Here is a 13,923-nt window from a genome sequence, read left to right on the forward strand (position 1 = left end):
TTTATTGAGTAATTTTGGATTGTAGCCTGGATATTGTGAATATTATGTGCTGTAAAATCTCTGAATTCTGCCATATGCACTCAAAGTGTTGATTTCTTTGTTTTGTTTTAGTAGGCACTTAAATTGAGGTTAAATTGTTAGCTTTGTCTCTCCTCTAGTGGATGGTATTCCAAATCCCAGTCCAGTTCTCCTAGCCTTAGCTATACTGTGGAACCTGCCACACAAATGTGTTGTTCAGGGGTTTTGTTTTGGTGAGAGGGGCTTCCTTTCTCTTTTGCTCCACCATAAGTTGTTAGAAATTCCATTAACGGGAGTTTAGACATAGCTTTCCAAAGCACGTGCTCCTCTGGTAACCTGCACTGGGCTAGGGTAGGAATAATGGGGATAGAAAAGGGGAATGATGTTAAAATAGAAATCAGAATGTCAACTTATTTGTTAGAATAAGGTGCGTTTTGTCTAGAAGGCTAAGACATAGCCAGGTTGATAGGTCAGTAGCTTCTGACTGGGCAAAGTCTAGAGCAAGAACTTGGTGCTTTTTCAGCACCATTCGGGTGCTTTTTATATTTCTAGTTTTCCCCTGAACATCGTCATGTCTTTTTGAATATATAGAACATTCTTTTAACTGCTGTTTAAAGATCATTTTCTTTTATCTCCACCATCTCTGACATTTTTGGATTTTTTTATTTTTATTCATTTTTCCTGGTTATGGTCATATTATTTGACTTCCTTTCATGCTTGGTAATATTTGATTGGATGACAGGCATTAAGAATTTAGGGTTGTAGGTTTTACTGTAAAAATTATATAAATCCAGCCTGACCAGGTGGTGGCACAGTGGATAAGAGTGTCGGACTGGGATGCAGAGGACCCAGGTTTGAGATCCCAGGGTCGCCAGCTTGAGCGCAGGCTCATCTGGTTTGAGCAAAATCCCACTAGCTTGAACCCAAGGTCGCTGGCTCCAGCAAGGGGCTACTTGGTCTGCTGAAGGCCCACGGTCAAGGCACATATGAGAAAGCAATCAATGAACAACTAAGGTGTTGCAATGCGCAATGAAAAACTAATGATTGATATGCTTCTCATCTCTCCATTCCTGTCTGTCTGTCCCTGTCTATCCCTCTCTCTGATTCACTCTCTTTCTGTAAAAAAAATTAAAAAAATAATAAATCCAGTAACATTGGATTTGTTATAACATGTAGATAACTTTCTTGGATTGGTCTGGATTCCATTGAGACTTGATTTAAAACTCTGTTCAGCAGGTTAGAGAAGGCTTTACTTTGGACTGATCTAGCCCTACTGCTGAGAAGAGTGCCCTGCATTGCAGGGTCTTTCCACTCGGGTGGGAGTAGGCTGCTCACAGCCCGTGAGCCCAGGGATGGGCCTGCCGGCTCCTTTCTGATGGTTCCTTCCCCAGCCTTGGTAGTTTTCTCTCATGTGTGTGGAGATTGGTACCCAGCTAAAGCTTCCAGGGCCTCTTTGCTGACCTCTGCAGCTGCCTCTTCTGCAGACTCCAGTCGCCTTGCCCTCCTCACATTTCCTCCGCTGTAGCTGGAAACCCTGCAGGCAGCCAGGTCAGTGCTACAGTCTCAGAGCTCTTGTCTGTGTCCCTTCTCTGGGGATCTGCATTCTGTACTGTCTCTTGTCCAGTGCTTGAAAACTGTTGTTTCATTGGTTCTTGTCTGGATTTTTGGTTGGGTAAACCATGAAGGCCTTCCACCTTTTTGGGGATTGTAGCCCTTTCATCTTTGGCTCTCTGGTCCTTTTAGCCTCCATCTTAGTTTTTCTGCACAGCTCTTGAAAGAACACTGGGATGAAACACAGAACATTTAGGTTGCAAGAACCCCAGTTCTGCTGCTGGCTTTTGAGGCACATTTATTTACCCAGCTGTAAAAGGAGAAATTTAGGAGGCATGTCCTTAAGTTCCTTCCTGCTGCTTGATGATTCTGTGCTATAACAGTCATTTTCTTGGATCCTTGCATTCGCTCATTTAAGTTTCTTTTGGTGGTATCATTCTTTCATATCACTACTGTTTACTGAGCTGGTCAGGTACTGTGCTTGGGGAGCTCACAGAGTGGTTAGGAGACAGCCATGAAGCGGTCACAAAACCCCGTGCCAGCCTGTTTGTGGGGAGTGTTGGGACAGAAGAGCCACAGCTCCAGGAGGGCTGTAACCAGAGATTGACTTCCTGAGGCTGCAGTGTCTCTGATACCCAAGCTGGGGGCAGGGGGAGGGGAGAAGAGGGTAAGGAGTGGCTGTGTTCTAGGAGGTGGCACATTCTCACAGACATTGAGCTGAAGGATTTGGGGCATTTGAAGAACTAAGGGAAGCCACTGTGCCTGAAGCCCAGATAGGGAGGTGGGAGAGCTTTCTTTGAAATTTTAATTTATAATTTAGGTTTCCTCTTTGGCAGTACAGCATAGTACAATGTCTAGAGTCCAACTGACTGTAAATTCTGACTGCCATTCTCTAGCTGGGTGACCTTTGGCACCTTTCTTAACCTCTCTCACCTTCAGTTCCCTTAACAGAAACTTGGGAATAATACGGTTGTTGCTGGATTTACTGAACTACTGCTGTTCAGAAAGCTCTCAGTACAGTAACGATTAGTAATTATCCACTATTCTATGGCTTTTATTTCCTTAGTATAGTTTAGTATAGTTAGTATAGTTTTCTATAGTGTAGTAGAATCATTAATATTCTCCAATAGCAGTTATTTTTTTGTGGAACTAATTGGTAAATTCTTTAGTTTTCTGATAAACAGAGTTTTTTGAAGAGTGCCTGGCTGTTTTCTGTTATTTTAAAACAACAGTTCTTAACCCATGAAATGTATAAGTGGGCCTCAGGATCTTTTGAAACACCCAATCCATCCTGTATGAGAAATTGAGTGTATTTCTGTAGATACCATCAGGTTCCAAAACTATCTGTACCCCCTGAAGTTTAGGAAGCACTGCCTTTACACTTAATGTTTTAAAATCCACTCCAGGCTATGTCTGCCATGCTCTGGAAACATCTGTGAAACAGAGGGTACATATTCCTCCTGGGCCCTTCTGAAGTGTGCCAAGACTAGCTCATTCCTGGTGACTGTGGTCTGGAGCTTGACTGTGGCCCAGTGTGGACCCATCCATCCCTGGCAGGGATCCTGCAGAGAGATGACACTTTTGTGTCACACATATTTTTTCTTTATTAAATTTCTATGAGTAACTGTTATACAATGTAAAATTTTAATAGGCTCTAATTACTAACCTAAAAGAATTAACTCAGAAAAAATGTGGTTAATGTTTCAAAGAAAAATAAGCACCAAGGCACAAACTTGTCATCTCTTATTTGAAACTCATACCAATTATATTGCCTGGATTAGCTATGGTTTTCCTTTGGTCAGGTAGGAGCCTCTGCTTTTGTACCTGTCGGTGCTCTTCAGCAATTTCAGCAGATGACCTTGACACTTATTTAATGAAGTGCAAGGAACAGTAGGAAAGCATTTATACCCTGAAGTGTGGGTGCATGAAGGCTGTGAGCCACGGCCAGCGTGGGCCAGATCCTGCATGAGCTCACTTTTCCAACATCCTGACAAGCAAGGGGAAAGTTTTGTATCCAGCCTCCATTTGAGAACACGGGAGTGTAGCAAGGTTAAGTCACTTCTTCTGGTCCCACATCGGTGAGTAGTAGTTGGGGGGTTAATTTCAAACCAGTGCCCATGGGTTCAGCCACCCCACTCCATTGGAGAGAGGGAGGTGCCTACCCCCAGCCGGGGTCGAAGAGAAGCCCAGGCTTTAGGGAGCCACTGTTTGACCAGTGGCTCATTGTTGGAGGGGCTTGTACACATCCACGTGGAGGGTCTGACTGGGTGTGGCCAGGCCAGGGGTGTGGCTTCATGAGGGTCAAGTCACAGACTGGATGAAGCTGTATGATAGGCACATTTACAAGACAAGAAAAGACATGGGGTAGGTTTTCTGTCACATTGTTGCGTACGGGGTCAAACTTATTTTTCTTTTGACCATTTTAAACCTCTTTGCACACAACTCCATGGCTATTTTTAGAGAGTGAGCTTCTTTGTTCACTTGCTTCCAGGTTCTTTGAGGGGGTGGTGCTCCCATCTGTGTTGATGAGCGGTGGCTCAGGCCTCCGACTGGCGGCACTAATAGAGCATCCGGTTTTCCTTATGACTCTGCCCTTATCACTCTCCTCCTGGGTGACAGCCTGCTCCTGCTCCCTTCATTTTAGATGATTGTCAAGTTTGCCGTCCTCGGAGGCGTCAGTGGGAAGGGGCTGTGAAAGTGGAAAGTATGCTATAGGGCCGTGTCTGTGCCCAACTGTGACTTGTCACAGCTGGTGCACACTTATGAGTGTGTTTTACCCCCCTTCCCCTTTAGATGGATTTGAAGACTACAGTCCAGATTGTGACAGCATGAGGGTAACAGCCTTCTTGGACATTCCAGGCCAGGACAACCTGCCTCCCCTCACTCGCCTGGAGAAGTACGCTTTCAGCGACAATGTCTTCAACCGGTAAGCTCCACCGGTCCTCCGCTCGTGCACATCCCTCTGTTGTGTCTGGTTGCAGCTGACACTGGTGGCCACTTCTCTGTAACAATGTTGAGGAGACTCATGGGTAAGTTAGCATAGAGGCCGTCTCCGGGTTGCTGGGGTTCTGTCCGAATGGCACCATTATATTAGGCTTATTCATTATTCTTGTTCCCGTTTTACTGACCATCTGGTAAACCAGGAAGGAAATGATGAAATTTCATGGTGATTAGGTAATGAGGATCGCTAACTGGGATTCTTTCCCGTGTGTACTATTTGGAAAGTCGAGTGTCCTGGTGACTGGGAAGCATCCTTGGGAGCCACGCCGGCTCCTTCTGTCTGTTGCCTGCACTGTGCTTCAGGGACATTCCTGCAGCTAGTCCTGCCCTGATGATCTGATGTCGCTCCTTATGGTGCTGGCAGGAATCTACTCCAGGCTCAGATTATGCATCTTTCTATTCGCAGATGACCTTGACTCTTGTTCATGAAGAAAGCAGAAACTAAGGCATGTCTTTCAATCTGAAATCATTTTTCTCTCCTGTCTCAGAGGGAGTGTCTCTCTTTTTGTCTCTCACCTTCCATCAGATAGGCCTCTGACTTCTGTAGCTTCTTCACCACCTGTGCCACACACCCTTTTCTTTCCACTTCCAGACCTTGACATTCTCTCGTTCTGGACTTCTGTACCTGAGGCTTTCCTTCACACCTTCTCCTAAAAACAACTTTCTTCTATAAAGACTGGGTGCTGCTTAGTCTCTTCCTTTAACTTCCATTCACTCTTACTTTAAAAATCGTATTCTTTGTCTTTATATCTATTAAATCATCGCAGGCTCCCAGCAATTACTACTGAATCAGTCCAGTTATTATCCCAATTTTACAGATCGGAAAATGATGGTACTCTAAACGGCATCTTTTGATGAGCAGTTCTTAATTTAAATGTAGTTCGTGATCTCAATTTTTTCTTTTATGCTTAGTGCTTTTCATGTTGCGTATAAGAGATGTTTGCCCCTCCTAAGGCCACTACGATATTTTTTTACATTGATTATTCTTCTTTTTTTTTTTTTTAGAGAGAGGTAGGGAGAGAGAGAGATAGGAACGTTAAGCTGCTCTGACCAGGGAGTCGAACTAGCAACCACTGTGTTGGGCCAATGCTCTAGCCAACCAAACTATCGGGACAGGGTTATATTTATTGATTGATTTTTAGACAGAGAGAGGAAGGGAGAAAGAGGGGAAGGGGAAAGGAGGCACTCATTTGTTGTTCCACTCAGTTGTGCATTTATTGGTTGCTTCCCATGTGTACCCTGACCAGGTTGGCCACCTTGTTTCCCGACAGCGCTCTTAACAGACTGAGCTAACCTGCCAGGGCCTATATTGCTTTCTTGATTTTTTTTTTGTTTGTTTGTTTGTTTTATCTTCCACATTCGGATCTCGGTCCACCTAGAATTGCTTTTTATGTTTGGGTATGATGTGAGGGAGGAGTCACATTTCATTTCTTTCTGCATGGTCTCCCGTGGACCTAGTGCCATTTATTGAAGACACTATCTGTTATCTAAGCTGTGCATCGCTGCCTTTGTCTTAATCAAGTATCCATTTCTGGACATTCTAGTCTCTCCGTGGATCTATTTATCTGTCAGTGTGGCCGGAGCATACTGTCTCCGTCACTGCAACTTCATCATCAGACTCTTGGTGTGGGTGAGTGAAGTCCTCCCACCTTGTTCTTCAAGGTTGTGCTGGCTGTTCTTGGCCCTTTGTATTTCCAAAGGTCTTTGAGCACCACTTTAGCACCAGCTTCTCACGTTCTGCTGGCATTTAGATTGGAATCACAGTGCATCTGTAAACCAGCGTGTAAAGAATTGACATCTTTACACTATTTCATTTTCTAATATTTCTACTTTTATTTTTATTTTTCTGAAGTTGGAAACAGGGAGGCAGTCAGACAGACTCCCACATGCGCCCGACTGGGATCCACCCGGCATGCCCACCAGGGGGAGATGCTCTGCTGCAATCAGAGCCATTCTAGCACCTGAGGCAGAGGCCACAGAGCCATCCTCAGCGCCCAGGCCATCTTTGCTCCAGTGGAGCCTTGGTTGCGGGAGGGGAAGAAAGAGACAGAGAGGAAGGAGAGGGGGAGGGGTGGAGAAGCAGATGGGTGCTTCTCCTGTGTGCCCTGGCCGGGAATCAAACCCAGGACTCCCACACGCCAGGCTGATGCTCTACCACTGAGCCAACCGGCCAGGGCTATTTCTACTTTTAAGATTTTCTTCAATCTTTCCCTCTCTGTGTGTATATTTGTATATACACACATAAATAACTATAATATAAGGTCTACTGGAAAGTTCTGTCCGTTTTTGGAATAAAACAAAATACAAATTTTTCTTACCCTCCATAAACTGTATTAAATAATATAATTGCCATTATTATTAATGATTTCTTGCCAGCGTGAGGGCAATTTGTATATCCCATTTTTGAAAAATGTTTTATCTTTTGATGCGAAAAATTGAACCAGTGCTTGTTTGATATCTTCTTCATTTTTGAATTTTTTGCCCTTCAAAACATTTTGTAAGGACAAAAACAAGTGATGGTCGGAGGGTGCTAAGTCCGGGGAATATGGTGGATGTGACAGACGTGCTTCTGTAGCATTTCTTCCTTGTTGAAATTCGTAAAAATTACAGTGGCGTAAATAAACTTATCAGTAGCCATGGGTACACTATGGCTTCACACATAAGACTAACATGAATCAACTTTGTTTTAGTTAATTTGCTACATCAATATGTATACATTAAGTGATAAAAATAGAGAGGCACACATGCGCCAAATAAACATGTGCTTACGTGTAGAAACTTGTGATAGAAATGGACAGAACTTGCCGGTAGACCTTATATATACTACATAGTTTTCTGTTATAGAGATCTTCTGTAACTTGTTAGGTTTCGTTCTAGGTATTTGATCTTTTATGCTAATGTAAATTCTATCATTTCTTGAAATTTATATTCTAATTGTTGATGAAATTTATTTTTACATTTTGATTTTTGTCTCCAATGATTAGCTAAGTTTATTGATTGATTTTAGTAACTTCTCTGTGGATTTTTTGGGTTTTCTACATACTACAATAGCGTCTGTGAAAAATGATAGTTGTATTTCTTCCTTTCCTATCTTGTTTTATATTTTTAGTGGCCACCTCTTAACAGCTTAAGAAAATTTGTATTTCTGGTTTATACTTTTTTATATTTCTCATTTGCCAAGAGATTGTTTTTAAATTTTTAGAAATAATTTCACCACAAAAAGATGCAAGAATAAAAAGAATTCTTGTATATCTTTTACTCATATTCATCAATTGTTAACATTTTGCCACATTTCAGTTATGATTCTCTCTATATTTTTACTTTCTTTTTAGAGTGAATTGTAGATATGTTTTTTTTTCTTTAAATATTTCATTGTGCATATTTCTAGAACAAGGACATTCACCATTCTCTTATATAATCACAGCCCAATGATCAAAATCAGGGAATTTACTTTGACACAATAGTGTTGTCTAATATAAAGATTTTAATCAAATTTTTCCAATTGTCCTAATAGTGTCCTATCTATTGGGTGATTTGTTTGTTTGCTTTTTAGCTCTAGAATTTAACCCAGCATCATGTATTGCATTTAATTTTTTATTTCTTTAGTCTCCTTGAATCTCTAACAGTTTCTCAGTCTTTCTTTACCTTTTGTGATATAGTTGACAGTTTTGAAGAATACAGGTCATTTATTTTATAGTATAAACTTACTAAGAGCTTTAAAAACCCTCACTGAGGGCTGAATTTGACATAATGCTTCTTTCACATCTATTGAGATTATCAGATGATTTTCCTTCTTTAATCTCTTTTCTTTACCTTTCTGTAAAACTTCTTTTATTGTGAAATAAGCACAACAGGTAATTGGATAAAACATACACATAAAGGCTAAGGAATTTTTATGAAGCAGGTACCTATCTACACAGCCATTACTCAAGTCATCCCAGAAGTCTGTCTCCCCTTCCTGATTACCACATCTTCCCAAGTGGGACCTACCATCTGTTTTTTACCTTTACTACATCCTTAATTTTTTTTCACTTTTAGCACCTCAGTATTTACCTTCAAATTATATAATTTAATTTTATTGTTTCTGAACTTGAAATATATGAAATCCTATAGGATATGTTACTTTGTGGTTTGCATATAGTTTCAGTTGGTTCTTTTATAACAGTGTTGTGACATTTATCCATACATTGTTAGAGTATCTCCGGTTTTCTCACTGTTGTGAACAGTTTTGTGTTTGGGAGTACACAGTAGGCATTTCTACTCTGAGGACTACTCTGTGATGGGGACACTAACCTTTTACTTTAGTGACAGTGCCAGTTTTCCAAAGTGGGTGCATCAGTTTACAGTCCTACCTTTGCCCCACAATTTATCTGTCAATTGGTTTTGTCAACTTTAAAAATTTTAGCCAATCTAGTAGTGTGGTTGTATATAACATGATGTCGCTTTGTGATTTTAATTTACATTTTCTTAGGAGTTTGAATATCTTTTTATATATGTTGACATCTGTATTTCTTTCTTTCTTTCTTTCTTTTTTTTTTTTTTTTTTTTTTGTGTATGAATTGCCTGTTTAAATCTTTTGTTGGGGACAGGGAGATGGACTGTTTGTCTTTTTCCTGTTGATTTGCAGGAATTCTTTGTATATTCTTTGTCAGTTTGGTATGGTAACCATCTTCCCTCATTCTGTGACTTGTGTTTTAGCTTTCCTTGTGGTGTTCTTTTAGTAACCAGAGCTATTCAGTTTAATGTAGCTAAATTTATCCACATTTTCCTCTATCTTTAGTGCATTTTGAAGCTGTTTAAAAATGTCTTCCTCCACCCTGAGATCATAAACATATTTTTATATTGCTCAAAAGGCTTTAGGTTTGTTTGTTTGTCTTTTACATTTAGGCCAATAATCTATCTGATTTTAATTTTGGTTCATTGTGTGAAAGAAGGGTCCAGCTTCATTTTGCTAATTGGTGCAATACCTCTTATCAAAAGTACATTCTTTCTGCAGTGCCCTGGGTGCCAACTGTTATAATCCCATACCTGTTTGTGGCAGTCTTTGTCTGGGCTGTCTTCTCACACAATGGTCTGTCTCCCCCTTAGCCAACACCACACCATCTTGATTACTTTAGATCTGTATAAGACTTGATATTTGATTGAACAAGACTTCTCACCTTGTTTTGCTTCTTTGATGTGACATTTAGTTTTGATCCTTTGCATTTCCATATAAATTGCAAAATCAGCTCATCAGATTGCCATAAAACAAGACAAAACAAAACACCTACCAGGATTTTGATTGGGTTGCACAGAGAGCCTATATAGGTCAATTTGGAGAGCATTGCTCTCTCTAAACCATAAACATAGTATATCTTTTCATTTATTTAGATTGTCTTAATGCCCCAATAGAATGTGATTGTTTTCTCTGTAGAAGTTTTGTGCTTTTATGCTGGTGTATTGTAAAGGGAATTGGAGATATCATATCATTTTGTCCAGTTAAAGACTCAAATCTAACCGCTGTCATTGTCACACTCTACCAAATTAGCAATAATGCCTTCCAGTCCACCAATCTATGTTCAGTTTTCCCTTACTGTCTCTGAATGTCTTTTTATGGTTGGTTGGTTTGAATCATCATCCAGATAAGGGCCACACATTTCATTAGGTCAGTGTGTCTCTGAAGTCTTTTTTTTGTTTGTTTACAGTTTTCTGCTTTTGATCTTGAATCTCTTTAAATCTCTAATTGACTGTCCCTCTCATCTTCCCCCGACATCATTTATTTATTGAAGGGGTCATTAGTCTTGTAGAGTTTTCCACAGGCTGGATTTGGTGTTCATTATTCTCATGGTATAATTTAACATGTCCCTTTGTTTTCTGTATTCTCTGTAAACTGAACATTATACTTGGAGACTTGATTCAATTCTGCTTCACATTTTGTTTTTAAACACTACTTGACATGCTGTTTAGTGTACTTCTTATTACAAAATATCAGGACACAGTGTCTGGTCATCCCACATTCAGAGATGTTCCTGGTGAGCAGTGGGCGCAGGTTGGATGCTTTCATATAAAATTCCTCACCAGCCTTCCTTCCGATGATTTCAGTCATCACCAATAAATATTACTTAGATCTGTTATTTCCTTATGTGTTGAGAAATGGTAATTTTCTTTTTATTTTCTGTGAAATCTGTAGTATGGCCCCATTTTCCACCCTGTTACTGGTTATTGTTGCTTTTTATTTTTATTTTTTTACAGAGACAGAGAGAGAGTCAGAGAGAGGGATAGATAGGGACAAACAGACAGAAACGGAGAGAGATGAGAAGCATCAATCATCAGTTTTTCTTTGCAACACCTTAGTTGTTCATTGATTGCTTTCTCATATGTGTCTTGACCGTGGGCCTTCAGCAGACCGAGTAACTCCTCGCTCAAGCCAGAGAGAGACCTTGGGTCCAAGCTGGCGAGCTCTGCTCAAACCAGATGAGCCCGTGCTCAAGCTGGCGACCTTGGGGTCTTGAACCTGGGTCCTCTGCATCCTAGTCCGACGCTCTATCCACTGCGCCACCGCCTGGTCAGGCGGTTATTGTTGCTTTTTATCTTTTTTTTTTCTCTAGATAATTCTTACCGGAGAATCATCAACTTTATTAGTTATTTGAAAGCATCAAGTTTTGTCTTTGATATACCCTATTGTATGTTTATTTTCTAGTTCAATAATTTCTTCTCTAATCCGGATTATTTTCTTCCTTGAAATTGTTTGGGGGACTTTAAAATTGCTTTTATTTTTTTCTTCTTGTGAGGGATGCTCTTTTTTTGGGGGGAATTTCTTTTATAATATCTGTATTTTTCATTGTAAGATTCTGATATGTCATATTTCACTACCTTTCAGTATAAAATATTTTTAATGCCCCTAATGATTTTTCCTTTAACCAATGAGTTATTTGGAAGTGTGTTGTTTTATTTCCAAATATTTGAGGGTTTCCCAGGTATCTTTCTGTTGATTCTTAGTTCAAGTGTTCTTTTTTTTTTTGGGGGGGGGGTCAGAAAACATACTGTATTATTTCTCTTTTTTAATGTTGAGATTTATTTTATGGCTCATTCAGCTCTAACTTGGTAAATGTTCCATGTGTACTTGGGAAGAATGTGCATCCAGTGTTTTTGGGTAGAGTATTATAAATATCAAGTTGGTTGAAAACACTGTTCATGTCTTCTATACTCTTATTTATGTCTATAAAGTACTGAGAGGAATGTTGAAATCTGCAGCTAGGATTGTGGCTATATATACTTTTTTTTTCAGTTCTAACAGTTTTATTCTGTGTATTTTGAAACTCTGTTCTTGGGTACATACATTTAGTACTGTTCTGTTTTCTCCAATAAATTGCTGTCTGTATCACTGTGTGATGATGTTCCACATTATCCCTGGTAATACTCCCTTTTCTGAAGCTTACTGTGTTTGATATTAATATATATATATACTCCAGCTTGCTTTAGTGTTTGTATGGTATATTTTTGTCCATTTATTTTTAACCTATCTATGTCTTATATTTAAAGCGTGGTCATTGCAGTTGGTTGGGTCTTGCTTTTTAAAAAATCCAACTTAATCTCTGCCTTTTAGTTTGAGTGTTTAGATCATTTACACTTGATGGTATTGCTGCTATGGTTTGGTTTAAATTGACCATCTGTATTTGTTTTCTATCTTGCTGTTTTCCCATCTTTTTAAGAAAAACAAATTTTTAAAAATAATTTCATTTGATCTCCACTATTGGCTTATTAGTTATATCTCTTATAAAAATTATTACTGGTTGTTCTAGGGATTATAATAGACTTTTTTAAAATTTATTCATTTTAGAGAGGAGAGGGAGAGAGAGAGAGAGAGAGAGAGAGAGAGAGAGAGGAGAGACAGAGAGAGAGAAGGGGGGGAGGAGCTGGAAGCATCAACTCCCATGTGTGCCTTGACCAGGCAAGCCCAGGGTTTCGAACTGGCGACCTCAGAATTTCCAGGTCGACGCTTAATCCACTGCGCCACCACAGGTCAGGCCTATAATAGACTTTTAAAACTTATCACAACATGTGTTCAAATAAAACATATCACTTTGCATGTGGTACAAGATGCAGTGTAAGGTCCTTGCAGCAGCATATCCCCATTTCCTCCTCCAACTTGGCTGCTGCTGTTCTGCATTTATTTTACTTCTACACGTGTTATGAACATACAATCTCCCGTTCTGATATTTGCTTTAGATAGTCAACTATCTTTTAAAGCAATTTAAATGAGAAAAATATTTTTAATCTTTGCCATTATTTTTATCATTTCCATGCTTTCTATTTCTTTTTGTAAAAAGCCCATTTCCACCAAGTATCCTTTTCCTCAAGAAGTTCCTTTAATAATTCTTGTTACTATAAGGTGGCTATCAGTGAATTCTCACAGTTTGTTTGTCTAAAAACCATCTTTATTTCACTTTCACTTTTTCCTCTATTTAATAGACTTCACTTTTGTGCAATTTTGGGTGTATAGAAAAACTGAGCAGCAGATATAGAGTTCTCATATCCCTTAACTGTCCAGGCATATCCAACTCTTCCAATAGGCCTTCAGCATATTAACCAAACCCATCTTAGTCCTTGTCTGATCTGTTTGACATCTGGGCCCAGTGTCCTCGCCCTTCCTCGTCTCTGGAGGCCCGACTTCTGCTCATCTTCAGTTACATTTTCCTGCTCACCTCCATATTCTTCTCTTTCTTAGAATCTTGTCACTGTTCATCATCATTGATTTTCTGTTCTGCTTGTGGACCTCAGCTGTGAGCTCCTTCAGGGCAGGGCCTGGGACTTTCTTATCGCTGTGCTCCCGAGCCTTCTTCTTTCCCTGCGTCTGGAGCCAGTTGGGCTAAACTCATGAATGTGACTCAGTGAGTGGGTGAGGGGACACAGACAGAAAGGGTTACTTCTATGGTTCCATTTCCAGGGAACATTGCCATGTAAAGTTGAGCCATCCTCGTTTTTTATATTAAAAAACAAACAAAAAACAAAGCAAAACCATGAGACTAATACTTACTTATTGAAACATCTAGCAATTTTAGGCATTAAGTAGTGAGAGTCCCCTCTCCCACTACAATCTTAGGTAATGACTATGAACAGTTCAGGGTACCTCCTTCCAGAATTTTCCCTAAATGAATGTATGTATCTAAGTGTGTATGTGTATGTTTTGCACATATATACATAGACATACTTTGTGTTAGGAAATGACCTCATACTATATGTAAAGTTTTTCACCTTGTTTTTTCATTTAATGTACCATGAATGTCTCTCTAACCCAGAACCTATCTGTAGGCACCTTTAAAAATGATTGTATAGTATGCCAATGTATAACTATATCATAATTCAATTAAGCTT

At 39.7% G+C, this 13,923-nt stretch overlaps 1 protein-coding gene across 6 annotated transcripts in view; it reads left to right on the plus strand.

Annotated features, from left to right (window-relative positions):
* Positions 1-13,923, plus strand: part of LOC136307860 (serine/threonine-protein phosphatase 4 regulatory subunit 1-like) — a 73,112-nt gene that overhangs the window by 17,453 nt on the left and 41,736 nt on the right. For all 6 annotated transcript variants that reach the window (XR_010726012.1, XM_066234804.1, XM_066234806.1 and 3 more), the window contains exon 3: positions 4,363-4,495. Coding sequence is in view for 5 of the 6 variants with exons in the window: in XM_066234804.1 (XP_066090901.1) it covers positions 4,363-4,495 (133 nt within the window). In the remaining variant the exon portion in view is untranslated. The remainder of the gene's footprint in view (positions 1-4,362; positions 4,496-13,923) is intronic.

The sequence above is a fragment of the Saccopteryx bilineata genome, chromosome 6, assembly GCF_036850765.1.
Source record: "Saccopteryx bilineata isolate mSacBil1 chromosome 6, mSacBil1_pri_phased_curated, whole genome shotgun sequence".
Lineage (NCBI taxonomy): Eukaryota > Metazoa > Chordata > Mammalia > Chiroptera > Emballonuridae > Saccopteryx > Saccopteryx bilineata.